This window comes from Trachypithecus francoisi, unplaced genomic scaffold (genome assembly GCF_009764315.1).
Source record: "Trachypithecus francoisi isolate TF-2019V2 unplaced genomic scaffold, Tfra_2.0 Lachesis_group5, whole genome shotgun sequence".
In the NCBI taxonomy this organism is placed as follows: Eukaryota; Metazoa; Chordata; class Mammalia; order Primates; family Cercopithecidae; genus Trachypithecus; species Trachypithecus francoisi.
In genome coordinates this window covers 33,674,628-33,692,150 of record NW_022681470.1, presented here as the reverse complement: position 1 = coordinate 33,692,150, position 17,523 = coordinate 33,674,628, and the positions used below count along the sequence as shown (strand labels likewise).

The 17,523-nt window shown below is 43.5% G+C and overlaps 1 protein-coding gene across 1 annotated transcript in view; it reads left to right on the top strand.

Moving 5' to 3' along the window:
* Window positions 1-17,523, top strand: part of ASTN1 (astrotactin 1) — a 316,609-nt gene that overhangs the window by 205,195 nt on the left and 93,891 nt on the right. The window contains exons 9-11 of the mRNA XM_033197106.1: window positions 4,628-4,702; window positions 11,412-11,549; window positions 12,070-12,220. Coding sequence (XP_033052997.1) covers window positions 4,628-4,702; window positions 11,412-11,549; window positions 12,070-12,220 — 364 coding nt within the window. The remainder of the gene's footprint in view (window positions 1-4,627; window positions 4,703-11,411; window positions 11,550-12,069; window positions 12,221-17,523) is intronic.

The window sequence follows — 17,523 nt, the reverse complement described above, 5'->3', positions numbered from 1 at the left end:
CACAATCCATGGGCTCCTTGATGGCCTAGTGCCCTTTCCACAAAACGAATATTGGCACAGTCTGCTCAATAATGCTGCTCACTTCTAATGGAGTTAACACTCTTAGCACTACAAGCAGATAGCAGCTGAGGCTTGCCACTCACGCTCCTTTCCAGCTCTAGCCCAGAAAACCAGATAGGAGTTGCTATCTCTTCAGAAGCCTCTGCTTACCTGGCCGAGAGATTGGTCCAGGTTGTTCATCTGACTCAGAATATGGCAGGCAGTTCTCCTAGAGATTTTTCTTTTTTTCCTAATGAGGAGACAAAGTGTTTCCTCTGTGGCTCATACTGCTAGGGGGTATCTCCACCATGTGTCTTAGCTGTTTGGAGTGAAGTCCATAGTCTGAAAAACAGAGCAAAGGGAGGCGAGGGGCACATAGAAGGACCTTTAGACCCTGCTTGCAGATATCTCAGAGGCAACTTCCATTTAAACCTGGATACAAGACTTCATGATAGGCTTTTTTTTTTTTTTTTAGTGAGGCCCATTGGGTTTTCTTACTTTCTCTTGCCCTCAAAGAGCCCAAATACAGAGGCCTTTCCTCTTTCAGTGGGTATCAAGCAGGTCCGTTTTCAAAGTGTTATGAGTGCTTTTACGTTCAGCTCTTCATTACTTTGCCCCGCCTTTTCCTGTATGACCATCTGTGACTTTCTACCTGTGTGCACTAAGGTCCCCTGCCAGACCCTCCGCTGTCATTCCATGCACTGCCGACAACCAGCCTTCCCTGCACCCAGGATGGTGACTCTGCCACCAGCCACTACCACTTAGCTTATTTGCTAAAAACCCCTTCCTCTTCCCTTTTAACATTCTCAGTGGTTTGTCTGGGTCTATATGTGTTTCTTCACAAAGACCTTAGATTCCTTTGAGGGCAAGAATCTCTTTATCCCAATTCCTGTTGCCTAATATCACAGTTCACACACAATAGGCCTCTACAAATATTTGCTAAATAAATCAAGTAAGATTTCTCATCTCTCTGGCAGATCATTCCGGACTAGAGGGAAGAAATTAAGTAAATTCCCCTTTATTCCTTTGCCGGTGCAATTTGCTACTTGCTGAATTCTCTTGCCATTTTCACAATATGCTCTTCCCCGCTCTTTGAGTTTAATGTCAATGCTGTAGAGTTAGTTGCCCAGTGAAGTGACCACTGGGTGGGAAGTGGGAGGTGGGAGGTGGGGTGTCGGGGCTTTGGCCTTTCCATGCTCACGTTGCCTCCTCTCCAGCCTATGTAAAGACATCTACAATCTGAGTTAAAGCCTGCGTTGGCATTGCATTTGCACCTAGGGCAAGACACTTCTTCCTCTGTTGAAGTTTGGGAACCACTCCTTATTATAGTATTTATATTTGATGTATGTAATTGATCAATTTAACTTATTTAACACATGATTCTATGTGTGGCACTCACTAAATGCCACGAACTGTTCTAGGCACTTTAATTATATTAGCTAGTTCCTCCTCATAACAACTTTGTCAAATAGATAGCTATTACCATCAGCCTCATTTTACAGATGAGGATATGGGGTTACAGAATGATGAAGGGGAAGGAACTTGCCCAATGTCACACAGTGGTTGGTGGCTAAGCTGGAATTTGAAATACGCAGCCTAACTCCAGAATTCGTGTCCTAAAACCACCGTGCCCTGCTGCCTCTAAATGTGATCAGGGTGGGGTCTACACTGCACTCCTCTACATCCTTCCAATTTGAGTTGATATTCTTAATTTTCAGGGCCCTCAAAAGCAGGAGGTTTCCTTGACCTAACCTACTTAGCAACAGTGGATGAGTTCTTAATAAATACATCCAAGCTCATTGCTTCCTTAACTTTGGCTTGAATACAGGTTTATTTGTGTCATTCTGCATAGCTAATTGTTCGCATAGTATTTAATGCCAGTCATTTGGCTCCTGAAAATATATTTTCAAACAACCTAGGAACTATGCCAACAATTAACTATAATTACACATTGTATCAGTTTTGAGTGCTGGAAATGGTTGGAAGGCAAAATGTATGTTATTTAAAATGTTAAACTGACAGTAAATAAAATATGATCCTACCCAAAATAGAGATAAATAAAATGGCATGTCCCTCTTTTTTTATTGCCTTTTCTAGGTGTCTGGGATTATATGGAATATTTTTTTCTCATGATTTCTAGACTTTTTCCTGAATTAACAGATATTTTTAGCTGTGCATAGACCACCATTTTCTGTTCAGCAAAAAAAAAGAATCAAATTCAAACCCTACTCTGTGGGTTCACCTACAATGACGAACAAACATCAAAACACCTGGGGAGGGCCTTTTATTTGATGCAAGAGTTATTCACAGTACACTGTTTGGATACTTTATGGAGCCAGTTCTTGCCTCTAGGTATTTCCAAATTGAATCCCAGGAATAATGCATTTATAAATAGTAAGCTTAAATAATGAACACGTTCATCCTAGCCACTTCCTTATATAGCTCCAATGGCTTTCCCTTGCAACAAATAAAGACTCTGGGTAATTAATTCTATGGCTTATTGGGTTAAGTTGGTGATTTCCAACACTATCAATATTTTGCAACTAATATTTTTAACCCCTTTTATTATGTGTAAATAAAATTTATAAATAATAAAACCCGTAGATACAAAATTTTAACAAATATAGCGTCTTAATATTAATTAAGGGAGAAATAAGAATAATTTATAATGATATAACTGTTAATATTTAATAATTGTATCTTCCTATGCTAATTATAATAAATATTTTAATGCTCCATTACAAGAAAATAAATAATAAATTTGATAGACATTTGTACCTAGTGCAGATTCTCCATTATATAATATATAATATAAAATGCAATATTATGATATGTGTGAGAGTAATACAGACTGATACACATGTGCTGTATTGGTGATTCAAAGTGATTATACAACGTGTAACCTCCCCTCAAATTATAAAGTAGTTATGGACCTAGAAAATTCACTGTATTGAAACTGTACTTTGTGCTTATATGTCAATGGAATTAGCATCTATGCTCATACCATTAGAAGCGGGTTTTCAAAACCTAAATAAGGCCGGGCGCGGTGGCTCAAGCCTGTAATCCCAGCACTTTGGGAGGCCGAGACGGGCGGATCACGAGGTCAGGAGATCGAGACCATCCTGGCTAACGCGGTGAAACCCTGTCTCTACTAAAAAATACAAAAAAAAAACTAGCCGGGCGAGGTGGTGGGCGCCTGTAGTCCCAGCTACTCGGGAGGCTGAGGCAGGAGAATGGCGTGAACCCGGGAGGCGGAGCTTGCAGTGAGCTGAGATCCGGCCACTGCAGTGCAGCCTGGGCCACAGAGCAAGACTCCGTCTCAAAAAAAAAAAAAAAAAAAAAAAAAACCTAAATAAATGTCTTGCATGACATTCAAAAGCTTGTAGGACATGGGGAAATTTTTGTTCTGCAGAACTGTCCTGAGCAATGCACTATTCTAGCCATCCTAGCCCTACCTTCTAAAGGGCAATAATGACCTTCAGTCATTGTGTCATTCAAGAACAACTGCCATACATTTATGAAAATACCCTCTATGGGGTGACACCCTCTGCACTGAAAACCACTAGATTAACTCCTAGTATTAGAATTAGCCCCAAATAATACTTAATAATTTATTCTCCTGGCTTTTTGTAGTCCTTGAAAACTAAAGGAATGTCTACAGTAAAATTGTCAATAATTGGGTTCATTATAAGACTGTAAGTTGCGCAAGTGTAAGGGCTAAATCCACCTAGAGTGTGCAATAGCTCAGTACTCACAGGATCTGGGCTTTGCTAATTCTTGCTTTAATGATTAAATAATGGGCTTAGAGATCTGGGTTAGTGAAAAGACATACACTATTTAAAAGAAATAGTCTTGCTACTTTCTAATACATATGACAATACCTGGATGTTCACTAAAAAGCATTACAGTTAAGAAATATTTGCAAACACAATTTCAATTGTTTCTGTTTGAGTGAGTGACATTAAAATGTTTGAAGATGTCTGAAACCTATCAAAGACCCAGCATCCTCTTGTCATTTTGAATAAGAAAAGAAAACATTTTGAATATCCTGTATGAGCTGTAGTCTTTGGCCGAAGAGGTTTGCTTAATCTTCACAATGGTCTGTTAGGGGGCTATCATTTATTGACCCTATAGGAAATTAGGACTGGCAAGCAAATTATCTGTCCATAGTCGGTTGGTTCAATGTCAGAATGAAGTTTGAATCCAGAACTGTCTGATTCCCAAGAACTCACACTGCTCTTCTTAAGGGAGATCAAGCTGGGTTTCTGAAAATCTACGTCTGAAGGACCATGAATTATGAATATGTCAGGTCTATCTTCATATAATTTTACACTATATGTAGTTTCAATTGTCATGGCTATTAAATTCCATTTTCCTAGTAGTTCAGTGATTTTTACATTTATCATGTTCTTTGTCAGGTCCCAGGATTCAAGGTCATGTGTGAGCTCTTATTAGTGAGCTTCTTGAGGGCAGGGGCTATGCCCTGGATGGCTGGGTCTCTACCACCTAGCACTGTGCCTGGGACGAAGTGGGCGTTCAGTGAGGATTTGTTGAGTTGAATTTAATTGAATGATCTTTCTTCTTTTAGGCCATGGCCTTACACAATATTTCAGCGAGGCTTTGACCTGGTTTTGGGAGAGCAGCCCTCTGATAAAATATTTAGGTAAGTGATTGTCTAGGGACTTGCTTATGTGTGTCTGCAAACGCTGGGTTCCACTTCCCCCTGAACTTACTTCCTAGTGGTAAAGTATAAAATGGGAAACACCTTGAGTTGTCATGGCCACCTACTAACAAAAGTGCTTGCCCCTAGTCATGCCCAGGGACAATATGGAGGACTTGGAGGTCAGACCGATTCTGTTTGGGCCCTGGCTTCCTTCTTTGCCAGCTCTGGGAACCTCACTAATTTACTCAACCTCCTGAAGCCTCCAGTCTCTGCATTTGTTAAATGGGGCTATATTACATGCCTGGCTAGGTTATTGTGAGGGATATATGAGATAATGCAGGGAAAATCCCTGGCACAGAAACTGGCACAGAGTAGGCAATTAATGTCAGTTTCTGCCACTCCATTTTGCATCTAATTTGCACCTTCCTCACAGAGTCTTAAGTTGTTCAAAATGAATCTCTCCCACCCCTGCCTTCCCCTTTTCTAAACTCTGCCTCATTATTATTTTCTTTTAGCTACTACTTTCCTGATCAAATTGGATGCTTCTAGTCCCTCCCAAATTTCTACCTACATACCTGGGAATAGCACATATTAGAAAGGCCCACAGCAGAGGAATAATTTGATTGCCAGCCAGGAACGATTCGATTATCATAAAGTTTAATTCATACTAGGCCTTAGCTGGAACGGTTTATTTCCCAAATAAGATCTTATCCATTCATTTTGTCAATCTATCATTCACTTAACATACATTTGCTGGGTTCCTTCTAAGTGCTTGGCTTGACAGTATGGGCATGAATACATGTCCCTCCTTGAGTAAGTCGTCTAGTAGAGGAAGTGAGTAGTTCTGCATAAGCGGCTGATGAATTCAGCTACTGCATGCCTTTTCTGGAGAAATGGTGAGCAGTGGAGGACAAATGGAAGACTTACACCTATACAGTTTGCTGAGTCTCACTTCTTCACTGCCACCTTTTCAAGCCCCTTCCCAGACCATCCCTGTCAACCATTCCTGGCCTAGGTGTTAATTTTTGCTCCTGCATTTGCCTCCTAGGGCTCACTCTTTTGCAAAGCTTCTACTGCTCCTCCTGTAGCTGGTTGTGGATTCAGCTTAGCCACAGCTGTGTTTTCTCAAGCATGCTCCTAGCTAGAATGTGGATTCACAGAACCACTTCCTCAAAGGACTTTCCCTTGTCCTTTTCTCTCCTGAGTGTCTGTCCCAGGGAAGGCTGGGTCATGCTCATGGCATTGGTTACAGGCTGCTTTTGAGGATTTGTGCTGCAAGAGATGTCAGCTCCATTCCTTGGACTGTGATATGGGCATTAAAACTTTCCAACAAGGATTTATCATTCGGCTGACTTTTTCTTCCTTTTTCCTACTGCTGGTCTTCCAGGACTTCAAAGGGTAATAAAGATAAGGCAGATGAGGAGCCTGGTGGAATTTGGCTGATGGACATGGATAAGTTCCTCATTCCCTAAAAGTCAGAAACTAGCAGTTTGAAAAACAAAGGCCTTAATAAAATTGCTATTCAAGCAAAACCTGCACAAAAACTGTTTCTATCCCCACAAGCGCCATTTATGCTTTTTTCAAAGTTGCTGGCTGCCAACTGGATGTTTTATCCAAGCACTGCAGAGTGGACCAATTGTGTGATTTGACCCATGAGGTCAGATATCTCAGGAGCCGGTGGGTTAATCAATAAGTGACTAAGAATTTTTATCCCTAACATGGAAACAACTAGCCTGAAAAATGAAAGCAATGAGTCACAATCTGTTTATTTTAGGTACCAGGAACTTTAATCGAAACCACACTGGCATCTGAGTAAACCACCTACCAACGACCACTCTAAAAAATTCTGTGACCTGGTCAGTCACTATAATTGGCTACTTATTTGCAACTATGCTCACTCATGATTTAGTGTCCTATTGAATTCCAAGCTCCTGAACATCTCTCTAGACTCTGAAATAGAGTTTAAATTCCTCCATTTAAATCTTTTTACTATCGAATGCCAACATACAACTTCCTCTAAATGAGCCACTCTTCTTCTAGAGAACCTTTTGTTCTTAGCTGAATCTGTTTTCTAAGTGATCCCATATCCGCAATAAACTGAATGTCTCCCACTCTGCTCATTTCCTCATACCCTTTCCTCTAGCAAGAATGCACATTTTTCTCACAATATAAATACTACCATTTTTTAGGATCCAGATCAAGTCTCCACCAAACTCAGCATCTGTTGAACACCTACTACTTCAAGGTACTGTTTCAGATGCTGCAGATATAACCAAACAAATATGACCAAGATAGTCTCTGACTTCAAGCATTTACAGTCTCATCCAAAAAGCAGTCTCCAGCCCTGGCTCTCTATGAGAGTCCCCAGTGTGCTTTAAAAATGACCGACGATCATACCCAGAGCAAACCAATTAGTTCGTAAGTTCTGAAAGGTGTGGCGAGGGCATGAGCGTTTTTAAAAGCACTATGGTGATTCTAACCTGAAGCCAGGATGGAAGAATATTGCTCTAGAATGTCTCCAATCCACTATAGCAATCCGCAATGACTTTACCCCTGCAAATGCCTATCATATATGGATTATAATATGTATTCGTTAATTGTTTTATTTAATATTTATTTTTCAACTGCCTATTTTTCCCCAATGAAATGATGTTCTTCTTGAGCGAAGGAGCGGTATCTTATATCACTTTAAATATTAAACATCTAACATACAATTTTGAACACAGCAGGCCTTCAATAGATATATGTAGATAATCATTTCAGGTATTTCCTAAAAACTTGAACCCAGAGTAAGAAAAGACCTTGGTGTTCAACCTAACCTTGATAATCTGCAATCCCAAATAACTTGGGAAGGGCCCAAGCTAGACTCAAAGGATCTAAGAGGATCCTGAACCTACCCACTGAATCTTCCCACCAAACCCACGCCAGTGCCCAAGAAGTCCTCTCTACTGTGGCTTGGATCACTCCTTTCCACTAGACTGTGGGGGTAGGGATTGGTACAGACCAAATTGATCCCACAGAGACCTTCCCTCAAAGTGAGTGCCTGCATTCTGTGGAACAATTCCTTGTCCTGGAATAGCCTGCTCTGAGGAAGCATGGAGATGCCTGCCAGATCAATAGCAATTGATACGTTTCCTCACATTCCATTTAATGGCAAGCCACGGTGAAAGCATAGCCTTGTTCTGTGCAGCACTCTCTGGTGAGTGTTTGCCTCTGGACAGGAATTTCTAGCTCTAGTTGAACACAGGGCTGTGTGCAGGACTCAGTGCACAGCTGAGCCAGCAACTGCACTGGTCAGCACCAGCTGTCTCCAGAGAAGGCCTGAGTTGGGAAAGCATTCTAGACGCTCACCCAGCTTCTCTTGGGTAGCTTTTTGAAGTTGTTCCTGCCAAATCTGCATGAATGAGGGACAGATGAGATTTTAGGACACAGCTTTTCTCTGACAGTTTGTTCTATATTTGGTTTTTGGAGTTACTCAGTAGATTTTGCAGATGAAAGAAAACTTGAGAATTCCATAGGCCTGAGCCAGCATGAACTAGAAAGCTGCTGGGATCCATACCTGAGAATCAGACCAATCCCAATTTTCCCATTTACAGAGGGTGATCTTGGAGAGGTTACTAGCCTTACAAATTACTTGATACACTGGTAAAGTGGGGCCAGATGACCAGCCTCAGAAGACTGTTATAAGGATAAACGAGGCCACACTACAGAGCACCTGCCCCTTTACAGTTCTCTGCAAAGATTAGTCTCACCCAACACCTGACTTTGCTTCCCCTACAGGGTTTCACCTTGATCTTACCAGAGGCTGCTTTTCTTATTAACGTGGTCCAGTGCAGTGTCTCAGGAGCTGCTCTGCACGTAGGAGGTTTCTCACAATATCAAATTCATTTCCACTTTAACCTTTAAATCCGTATAAACCCAGAGGTTAACCTATAGCCTGCTCTATGTAGAGGAAAATCTTAACCTCTGCTTCCACCTTTAAATTTGAACATGGAGACTGTGGTTCCCAGAAATTTGTGCAAACTAAAGAACCTAATGAAATATCATTATTGATCAGTCAATACATATTTATTGAGCGACCTCTTTGGGGCAGAAATTGTGTGAGGCAGTGGGGATACATAGGTGACAAAGAACTGTCCTCTGCCATCCAAGAGAGCACTTTCTTCTGGGTGGTGATGGACACATGAAAAGACAGGCACAACTCATCATTTCAGGAGCAGCAAGGGACTCTGAGTCAGGTGTACAGGCTCAGCCCCTTGTTCAGCCTGAGGGTACAGGGTGAAGGCCCTGGGCAGATTTCTGGAAGGGGTAGGATCTTACCTGAGTCTGCAAATGATTAGAAGTCAGACATAGAAGAGAGGGAAGAAAATCCAGAAAGAAGGTCTATTAGGAGCAAAAGCAAAGAGGTGAGAAAATCAGGACTACTTTAGGAACTATAGTCAGGTCTCATTGTAAGAGCAGAGGGTGACCCAGGGTTTGGTGAAAAAAGAAGCTGAAGAAGCTATCAGCTATCGAGGATGACCTCTTTGGAGGTTGGAACTTTATTCTGTAGGTACAGGGTGCCATAAACAGTTTAAGTTAGGGGAAGATGTGATTTGCTTTTCTCTTAGAAATATTAGTGTATTCAGAGGAGGAAGAGAAAACTGTGAGATGGATGGGCATGGAGCCTTCTCTTTCAAAAGAAAAATTAACCATCGGAAATGTACCAGAACTGCCAACGGCTTCCTAAAATCAGTTACATAAATTATAAACCACAGGTCACAGATTTGTTGCTCTGCTTCAATGCAAATATTGTAATTTTGAAATCAAAATAGAAAACAAAATTTTATTTCTATGTCCAATAAACTGCCTCCTCCTTGGTACCATTCAAAGTACTTATAGACATTCTCTCTAAAATGATATAATAGCGGAGGTGCCCCCACTCCAGCCTGCCTGTTACAATGTTTCTATCTCAAGGATGTTCATTGTGAAATGCAAAGTGAAATTATACAAATTCTTGGAGGTTGTTTTCTTCAACTTACATTATCCTTAAGTCCCAGATTCCAGATACCTTGAGGCAATCAGCCCTGAATGGGCTCCTTAATCTTACCAGATGAAGTGTGTGAGTGTGTGTGTGAGTCTGTGTTTGTGTGAGTGTGCGTATGTGTGTGTGAATGAAGGGACTGTCATGCTTCCAATTTTGCTAACTGCTTCACAGAAGAATGAAGCCATGGTCTTCTATTGTTCCCTAAGTAACAAGCTTTCCTCCTCTTGTGCAGGCACCTCCCTGCACAGACTTACTGCTTGATATTCCTGTGAGTGGGGAGAACTGAGTGACTCTTACAGAGCCAGAAGCATCTCTAACATTTCAATGCTGCTTAATGCAGAGGTTCACCAACAGGTCAGAGAAGTAGGGGCCCAAGAGTCAGGATGGAAATGGGAGAAAATCCCCCAAATCCTGGCCACTTCCCTCCTACCAGTGGCTCTGCCTGGCCCCTGGAAATCCCCTGCCTTAAGCTGGCACATGTCCCACACCCCTCCAGCTGCTCTAGGGCCCAGGATTCTCTTTCATGTTGTAGGCAGAAATCATGTGGCTTGGCTGCCCTCTAACTCGTGAGCCCTAGTCAATGGGTCTGCTCTGTCCCATTGGCCCCAGTCAATGGTCAGCTTGCTGGAGAGGGCTACATTTTTTTTTTTTTTAATGAAAGATCTGAAGTCATCAATCTGGTTTCCTAGAATTTCAGGCAACCTGAGGAGGGGAGAGGGTTATGTATGTGTTAAGGTAGAGAAAGGAGCAGGATTCTGAAAGGGTGCTGTGTGAGCAGCATGCTAATGGTTCTGTTGAATTGTAACATCCTTCCATTGTTCCTCCTTCCACATTAAGTGGGGAGGGGACGCCAGACTGCCACAGCCTCTTCATATCCCACCCACACTGGCTTTGATCCCGCAGACTATTTTTGACTATGAACACAGAGCATTGAATGCCTTTGAAATGAAATGAATGAATAAATAAACAAATAATCTCTCATGGTTTTCTTAAGCTCTCCCTTGAAATGCCGATTGATTCTTTTACTCCTTTTAGCCCTTGTTGTAAGAATATAAAAAAAAAAAACTTCCCTGTATTCCCAGGGTTAACGCCTTTAGCCAAGGGTGTGGGTAGGAGTGCAGAGAATAAATCTGGGCCTGTTTTGTTCATTTGTTCATCTGCTCTGCTCTCCTCCCTGGAGGCTCTTGGCTTCAGTCATTTCTGTTCCCATCACACAGAAGCTGTAAAGGGGTGCTTTCTTTCTTTCTTTTCTTTGTTAGGGTTCCTCCAGGCACAGAGAGATGGCATTGGCGCCACTGTGGGTGTGCAGCCGTGGGATGGGGACGGTGGGAGGCTGGCATCTCTCTTCAATTAAAATGCTTGCAATTATATCTGACTCAAGACTGGGGAAGCCCAGCTTCAAATCCGAAGAAAGCTGGAACTTGCTTTTTATGACTTGATAAAAACTACTTCTAACAACTAGTGAGCAGGCACCATAATCAGTTCTCCAGCTGCCTGGCCATGTGAGCAAGAGTTGCTCTCTCTACCTCCTTAGAACTTAGTCATTGCACCCATAAAATGGCAATCTTTCTGAAAAGGACTGCAGAGGGTGAGAAGAAAGCGCTGGTAATGGAATGCCAGATCCCCCAGTGGTGAGTGGTTATGCCTCCAGTCATGACCACCTGGCACTGGGTGTCCCTGCAGATTCACCTACACCCTTGGGGAGGGCATGTGGTTGCCCCTCAGCAAGAGCTTTGTGATTCCACCAGCCGAACTGGCCATCAATCCATCAGCAAAGTGCAAGACGGACATGACTGTGATGGAGGATGCTGTGGAGGTCAGGTGAGTCTGGCTTCAGGACTGAGGCCTGCAATTGGCTTGGGAAGCAGAATGAGAAACTACCTGTAGGTTCTAGGTGCTGGGGAAGGAGTCACGACAAGCTAAAAGGAAAAATTGGCAGGCAGCCTGCTAATTCCCCCTATGTTGTGCAGGATCTGCTTTTTATCTGGGTCAGTATTGCACGTCCCAAGGCTCATTCACTGGAAAAAGACATAAAATTAGAGTTTGTAAGCACTTCTCACATACACTAAGGACTGACAGGCAATAAAATGTTAATTTATTTGCCCAAGTTTAGACCTCTTTCTTTGACCAGGCGTTACAGCCTTGGCTCATTTCCCAGATATGGAGAATGCCCATCATTTGTTAGTTCAAGGCTTGGAGTATAGTTGATCTTCAATTCTTATAAGACAGAGTGAGATACAATTCAGTTGACTAGAGAGGAGCATGGAATGTAACGCCAGGGCACTTGTTGCATCTGGAATCTCCTTGACCCCTCCCTGCCTCCCACTCTTTCTCCCCACAGAGAGGAGCTGATGACTTCATCCTCCTTCGACAGCCTGGAGGTTCTCTTAGATTCCTTTGGGCCGGTGCGCGACTGCAGCAAAGATAACGGGGGCTGCAGTAAGAATTTCCGCTGTATTTCAGATCGCAAGCTGGACTCCACTGGTTGCGTGGTAGGTCTGCCCTGCCAAGCTAGTAGTTTCTGTTTGGGGGATGGGGAGGAAAAGCACGGGGGGGAAGACACAATGCAGATATATAGGTAAAAATGTGCTGTGATCCCCAGTTGTAAACACCAGCTAGTTAAATTAGGGATTTTCTCTTGATAAGGATGAGAAGGTAATCATGAGTCAGTTAGTTGAGAAGTTGTTATGGAGTACCTACTGTGTGCACTTTAACTATTCAAGAAAAAATTTAGTTCATAAGAACTAAATAACTGCTTAATTGTATGACATTGATTCTAAATGTAATAGAAAATTTTAGGAGAAACCTACCTAAAGCTAGAGTGATGAAATAAGTAAGTTATGCCAGGAATGCTAGTGAAAACATAAAAATTGCCGGGCGCGGTGGCTCAAGCCTGTAATCCCAGCACTTTGGGAGGCCGAGACGGGCGGATCACAAGGTCAGGAGATCGAGACCATCCTGGCTAATATGGTGAAACCCAGTCTCTACTAAAGAATACAAAAAACTAGCCGGGCGACGAGGCGGGCGCCTGTAGTCCCAGCTACTTGGGAGGCGGAGGCAGGAGAATGGCGTGAACCTGGGAGGCGGAGCTTGCAGTGAGCTGAGATCCGGCCACCGCACTCCAGCCTGGGCGACAGAGCCAGACTCCGTCTCAAAAAAAAAAAAAAAAAAAAAAGAAAACATAAAAATTAAAAAAGAAAAAACTTTGTCCCCTCTGTGACCACAGCAATGGGCACCTGCTTCTTCAAAGGTGGGCTTCTAAAATACTTCGTTATCAGCTCTATGGACTGTGTCTATGGTGGCTGACTCACACCTGTAATCCCAATGCTTTGGGAGGCCGAGGTGAGAGAGTCACTTGCAGCCAGGAGTTTGAGAACAGCCTGGACAACATAGTGAGACCCTCATCTCTACAAAAAAAAAAAAATGGAATAAATTAGCTGGGCATGGCAGTGTATGCTGATAGTCTTACCTACTCTGGATGCTGAGGCAGAAGGATTCCTTGAGCCCAGGAGTTCAAGGCTGAAATGAGCTACGATCTCGCCACTGCACTTCAACCTGGGCAACAGAGTGAGACCTTGTCTCTTAAAAAAAAAAAAAAATGTGGGCCGGGCGTGGTGGCTCAAGCCTGTAATCCCAGCACTTTGGGAGGCCGAGACGGGCGGATCAGGAGGTCAGGAGATTGAGACCATCCTGGCTAAAACGGTGAAACCCCGTCTCTACTAAAAAATACAAAAAACTAGCCGGGCGAGGTGGCGGGCGCCTGTAGTCCCAGCTACTCTGGAGGCTGAGGCAGGAGAATTGCATAAACCCGGGAGGCGGAGCTTGCAGTGAGCTGAGATCCGGCCACTGCACTCCAGCCCGGGAGATAGAGCGAGACTCCGTCTCAAAATAAAAATTAAAAAAAAAAAAAAATGTGATTCTATTAACTAGTAAGACAATTTGGACTAGAGTGGACTAAGCTATCTCCCACATCATGAATGTGAAGACTGTACTGTGCCATGCAGGGAAATGGAGGCAGGAGCAGATGAAGCCTTTGGCTGCTGGCTCCTTTATGTGGGCCACTCTTATGCCCTTAGCACTATTGTCTGTTTCCATCCCTCCCTTCTTTGAAGGCAGGATGATATAGTCCTCAAGAGAGGAAAGGGCATGGGGCAGAGGAGGCAGGGAGGAAAGCCATTCAGATTGAGAGCAGAGGAGAGGAAGAGATGATTCACTGGTTGCTCTGTTGGATTGGGGGTTGGAGCAGGAGCTTCCAGCTCTGGGGAGGATATGGTGCCCTGTCTCACTTTCCAGTCTGACAGCTGTGCTGTGTGAGAGGACCCAGAGCAGGGACAAGCTGTGAGGATGCTGTGCTGATGCCATCTTTCCCCTCCCCTCTTTCCCATCACTGAGCACCTGTTCTGTTCAGGGAGCTGCTCTCAATCGAAGACAGATATGTGCCTAGTACAGGGTGGAGTGCTCCCAGTCCTAAGGCCTCCCCAAACTTTTACCTATGAGGCAGCAGTTGACAGGAGGGTGATTCATCTGAGAAGGAAGAGAAAATGAAGAAAAAGAAAGGGAGAGAGAGAGCACTGAGGGGCAGATAGGAGGAGAACCTGTGGGTCCATGGTAAGGAGGGGAAAGAAGAACAGCAAGGACTGTCAGGAAAATGCAAAGAACGGTGCTCTTTAGGTCACGCCTCCCAAAGGCAGCCAAGGAGGAAATTGATGTCCCACAGTGCCACCCTCCCTTTGACTGGTCCACTCTCACATGTCTTAAGCAACATGCTCCCAGCTGGGATCCTCAGGAGACAATTTCACTATCTAATGGAGCTCCCAGCTGAGACACTTTTTTAAAAAGCTATTCAGCTTATATTTCTTCATCCAGATTTCAGCCTTTCATGTCTTATTACTGTCTGGAGTCATTCTAAGTGCTGAAACACTGTGTGTTCATATGTGCACCTCCCTCCCTACCCTCTGTAGCCACTGCAATACATGTTTGAGCATGCACATGCATTAGCAGACACACACAGGGCTAGGCTCTCTCTCTTTTGCCACTTCTCTGCCCCTTCCTGAACCCCTCAGGGTTTGCCTGTCAGATGCCTTCTGTTGGTGATAGCCCCTTTTACTTGGCACATAGCTATGCTGATGGATTTTTGTACTTTTAACACTGATCTGTGAGACAGAGCTAGCAGGAATAGTTCTGATGAATATGCATTTGCAATAAGGCTGCTGCATTTTAGAATTGGAGCCACTGCAAAAAGTCACCCAGTTACACCAGTACTTGGTATTAGCATAATACTTTGAAGCCACTGGACCACGTGGCTTCTGGAGAAGGAGGGGCAGGAGGATTGGCAGACACACTCGATTTCCTTTTTCTCATTGGCTGTGAAGCATAGGCTTCCTGAGGCAGGAGGACGGATGGGTGAGAGCTGATGTGTCCCATCATGACCCTTGTGACCCCACTAAGAAGGTCGGAGACTTGACCTTGAGCCTGACTCGTCTCCAGTGAGCATCGGTGCTGTCCTAAAGCTCTGATATGTCAGCAGAGTTGTCTCTTGCCATCTGGAATTGGACCAGGGACAAAGGTATCAGCTGAACTAACTGTAGTTTGCAGAGCATTGGCCTGCCTTCCTCCTCTCCACATAAACTTTACCTTCAGTCCTCTGGGTGCTGAACTGAAAGGCTTCCCAAGAAAAGCCTATTTTTATGAAAGGAGAGAGAGATAAGAAACTCAGAACACGTTGACTCTTAAGGAACCTAAGGAAGGAGCAGAGATGTGGGCAGAGACAGAGAATATACCTTTATATTTTCCTGGCTGAATTCAAACCTGACAGGTGGGATTCATGTTTGGTCCACATAGGCTGTTCAACCTTCATTCTTTCTAAGGAGCAGGACATGTTTTTCAGTTATGCATGGACTCCCACAGGGTTAATTGCTACACAGTTAATTGCCCTATTGTTTATATAGTCTCTGAAGACAGGAAACAAATATCCGTGAAAGGCACAGACCTGTACAAACCACAGTCACACCATTCCAAGCCAGACTGCTCTCCAATAGCAATGGGTTGCTGAAATTTCATGAGGGTTCCAAGCATTATGGTCAGCTACCCACTGCGGATGACCAAATCTTACTCATTGTTCTTAGTGTGCAAGGTAAGAGCTGTCTTCCTTACTGGTGATGTACAAGAGCAGCAGTTCTCTAGTCTATTGAGTGAGCTCTATAGGGTCTTTCAAGAGTACTTATAATCTTAGTGCCTCTGTAACAAATTACCACAGATGTAGTGGCTATAAGTTACACACATGATTGACTTACAACTCTGTAGATGAGAATTCAACATGGGCCCACTGGGCTAAAATCAAAATGCCACCAGGACTGCAATTCTTTCTGGAGGCTCTAGGGGGAATCCATTCCCTTGCCTTTTGCAGATTCTAGAGTCCATCCAAATTTCTGGGCATGTGACTCTTCTCCATATTTAAAGCCAGCAGCAGTGCATTTTTCTGACCATTTTTCTGTAGCAAATCCCCTCCTCTCTCTAATTCTGCCTCCTCTTTCTGCTTTCAAGGACTCTTGTGATTACATTGAGCCCACCTAGATAATCCAGGATAATCTCTCCATTTCAAGATCCTTAATTTAATCACATCTGCAAAGTTGCTTTTGCCATGTGAGGTGATATCTTCCAGGGTTCAAGGATTATGCCAGGGACATCATTGGAGGGAGCATCCATGGGAGATGGCAGTGGGGATTGGAACAGGCTTGGCTGGCAGGACTTCAGCCTCCCTGCTCTGAGCTTTAGCCAGGATATCGTCACCCTTATCAAGTCTATCTACTGAGGTTTCATATAAAATTTTGTCTGAATCTTTGAAAATGATTTCTAATACAATGAAAAAAGAGGAAAACCCATGCTCTAATGCTCCTTCTTTAACTTCACACTCATCCTGAAAGTGGCCAAAAAATGCCTTAGCTTTGTAAGATGTAAGAAAGTACACAGGTGAGCAGGCTGTGCCATGGAAGGGGAGAAGTCAGGTGCCCACTTTCTCATGTATTGAACACACGACCTTCCTTGTCAGAGCATTATGCTCTAATGAGCTTTGAATTACCCAGTGACCCTGCTGCCCTTCCCTCCACATGCTGTCTACAATGGTTTCCCAGGAAATGTGTCATTTCACCTCTACTAGAGCACAGATGTGTGGAGACCGTCACAGATTACCATCTCTCTTTCCCTCTGTAGGACAGTAAGCAGGAGAGTGTGCCTCAGAGGCTTCCAGAGAAATGGAGGCAGGAAGCTATCACTGCTGAAATATAAATTTAACTCCATCAAACTTTTCCCCTTGGGAGAAGTCCTACATGGCTTGAGCCTGCATGTCAGAGCCCATCAAAAAGTTTGGGAATCATTATTTGTGAAAGAAGTGAGGTTGCCATCCAGTAAAAGAGAACCTATTTCTAGTAGGAATTATAGTTGCATGTCTTATGAATCATCTAAGGTAAGGCGAGGCAGACTCAGCTTCAGGAATCTATCCCTTTTCTTCCAGAGGCCCTGAATATGTTCGTGTGTTTATCTCTCATACTCATCTCCCAACAGAGCACCCACTTCATCATCTAGAATGGAAGTATGCATCTTAGTGAGTCTTAGTGAGATTTGACCAGCCTCCTAAGTAATTAATCAACCAAAAATCACTGGTAGGAAAAGAGGGGAAAGATGACAAAGAAAAGGAATTGAATGGGAAAAATCATTTTAATCTCATTAACAAATTACGCCTTAGACCACTAATAAGTCAAGAAGCCATGAGCATCTCATGAAAGAGATTAACCTTGTG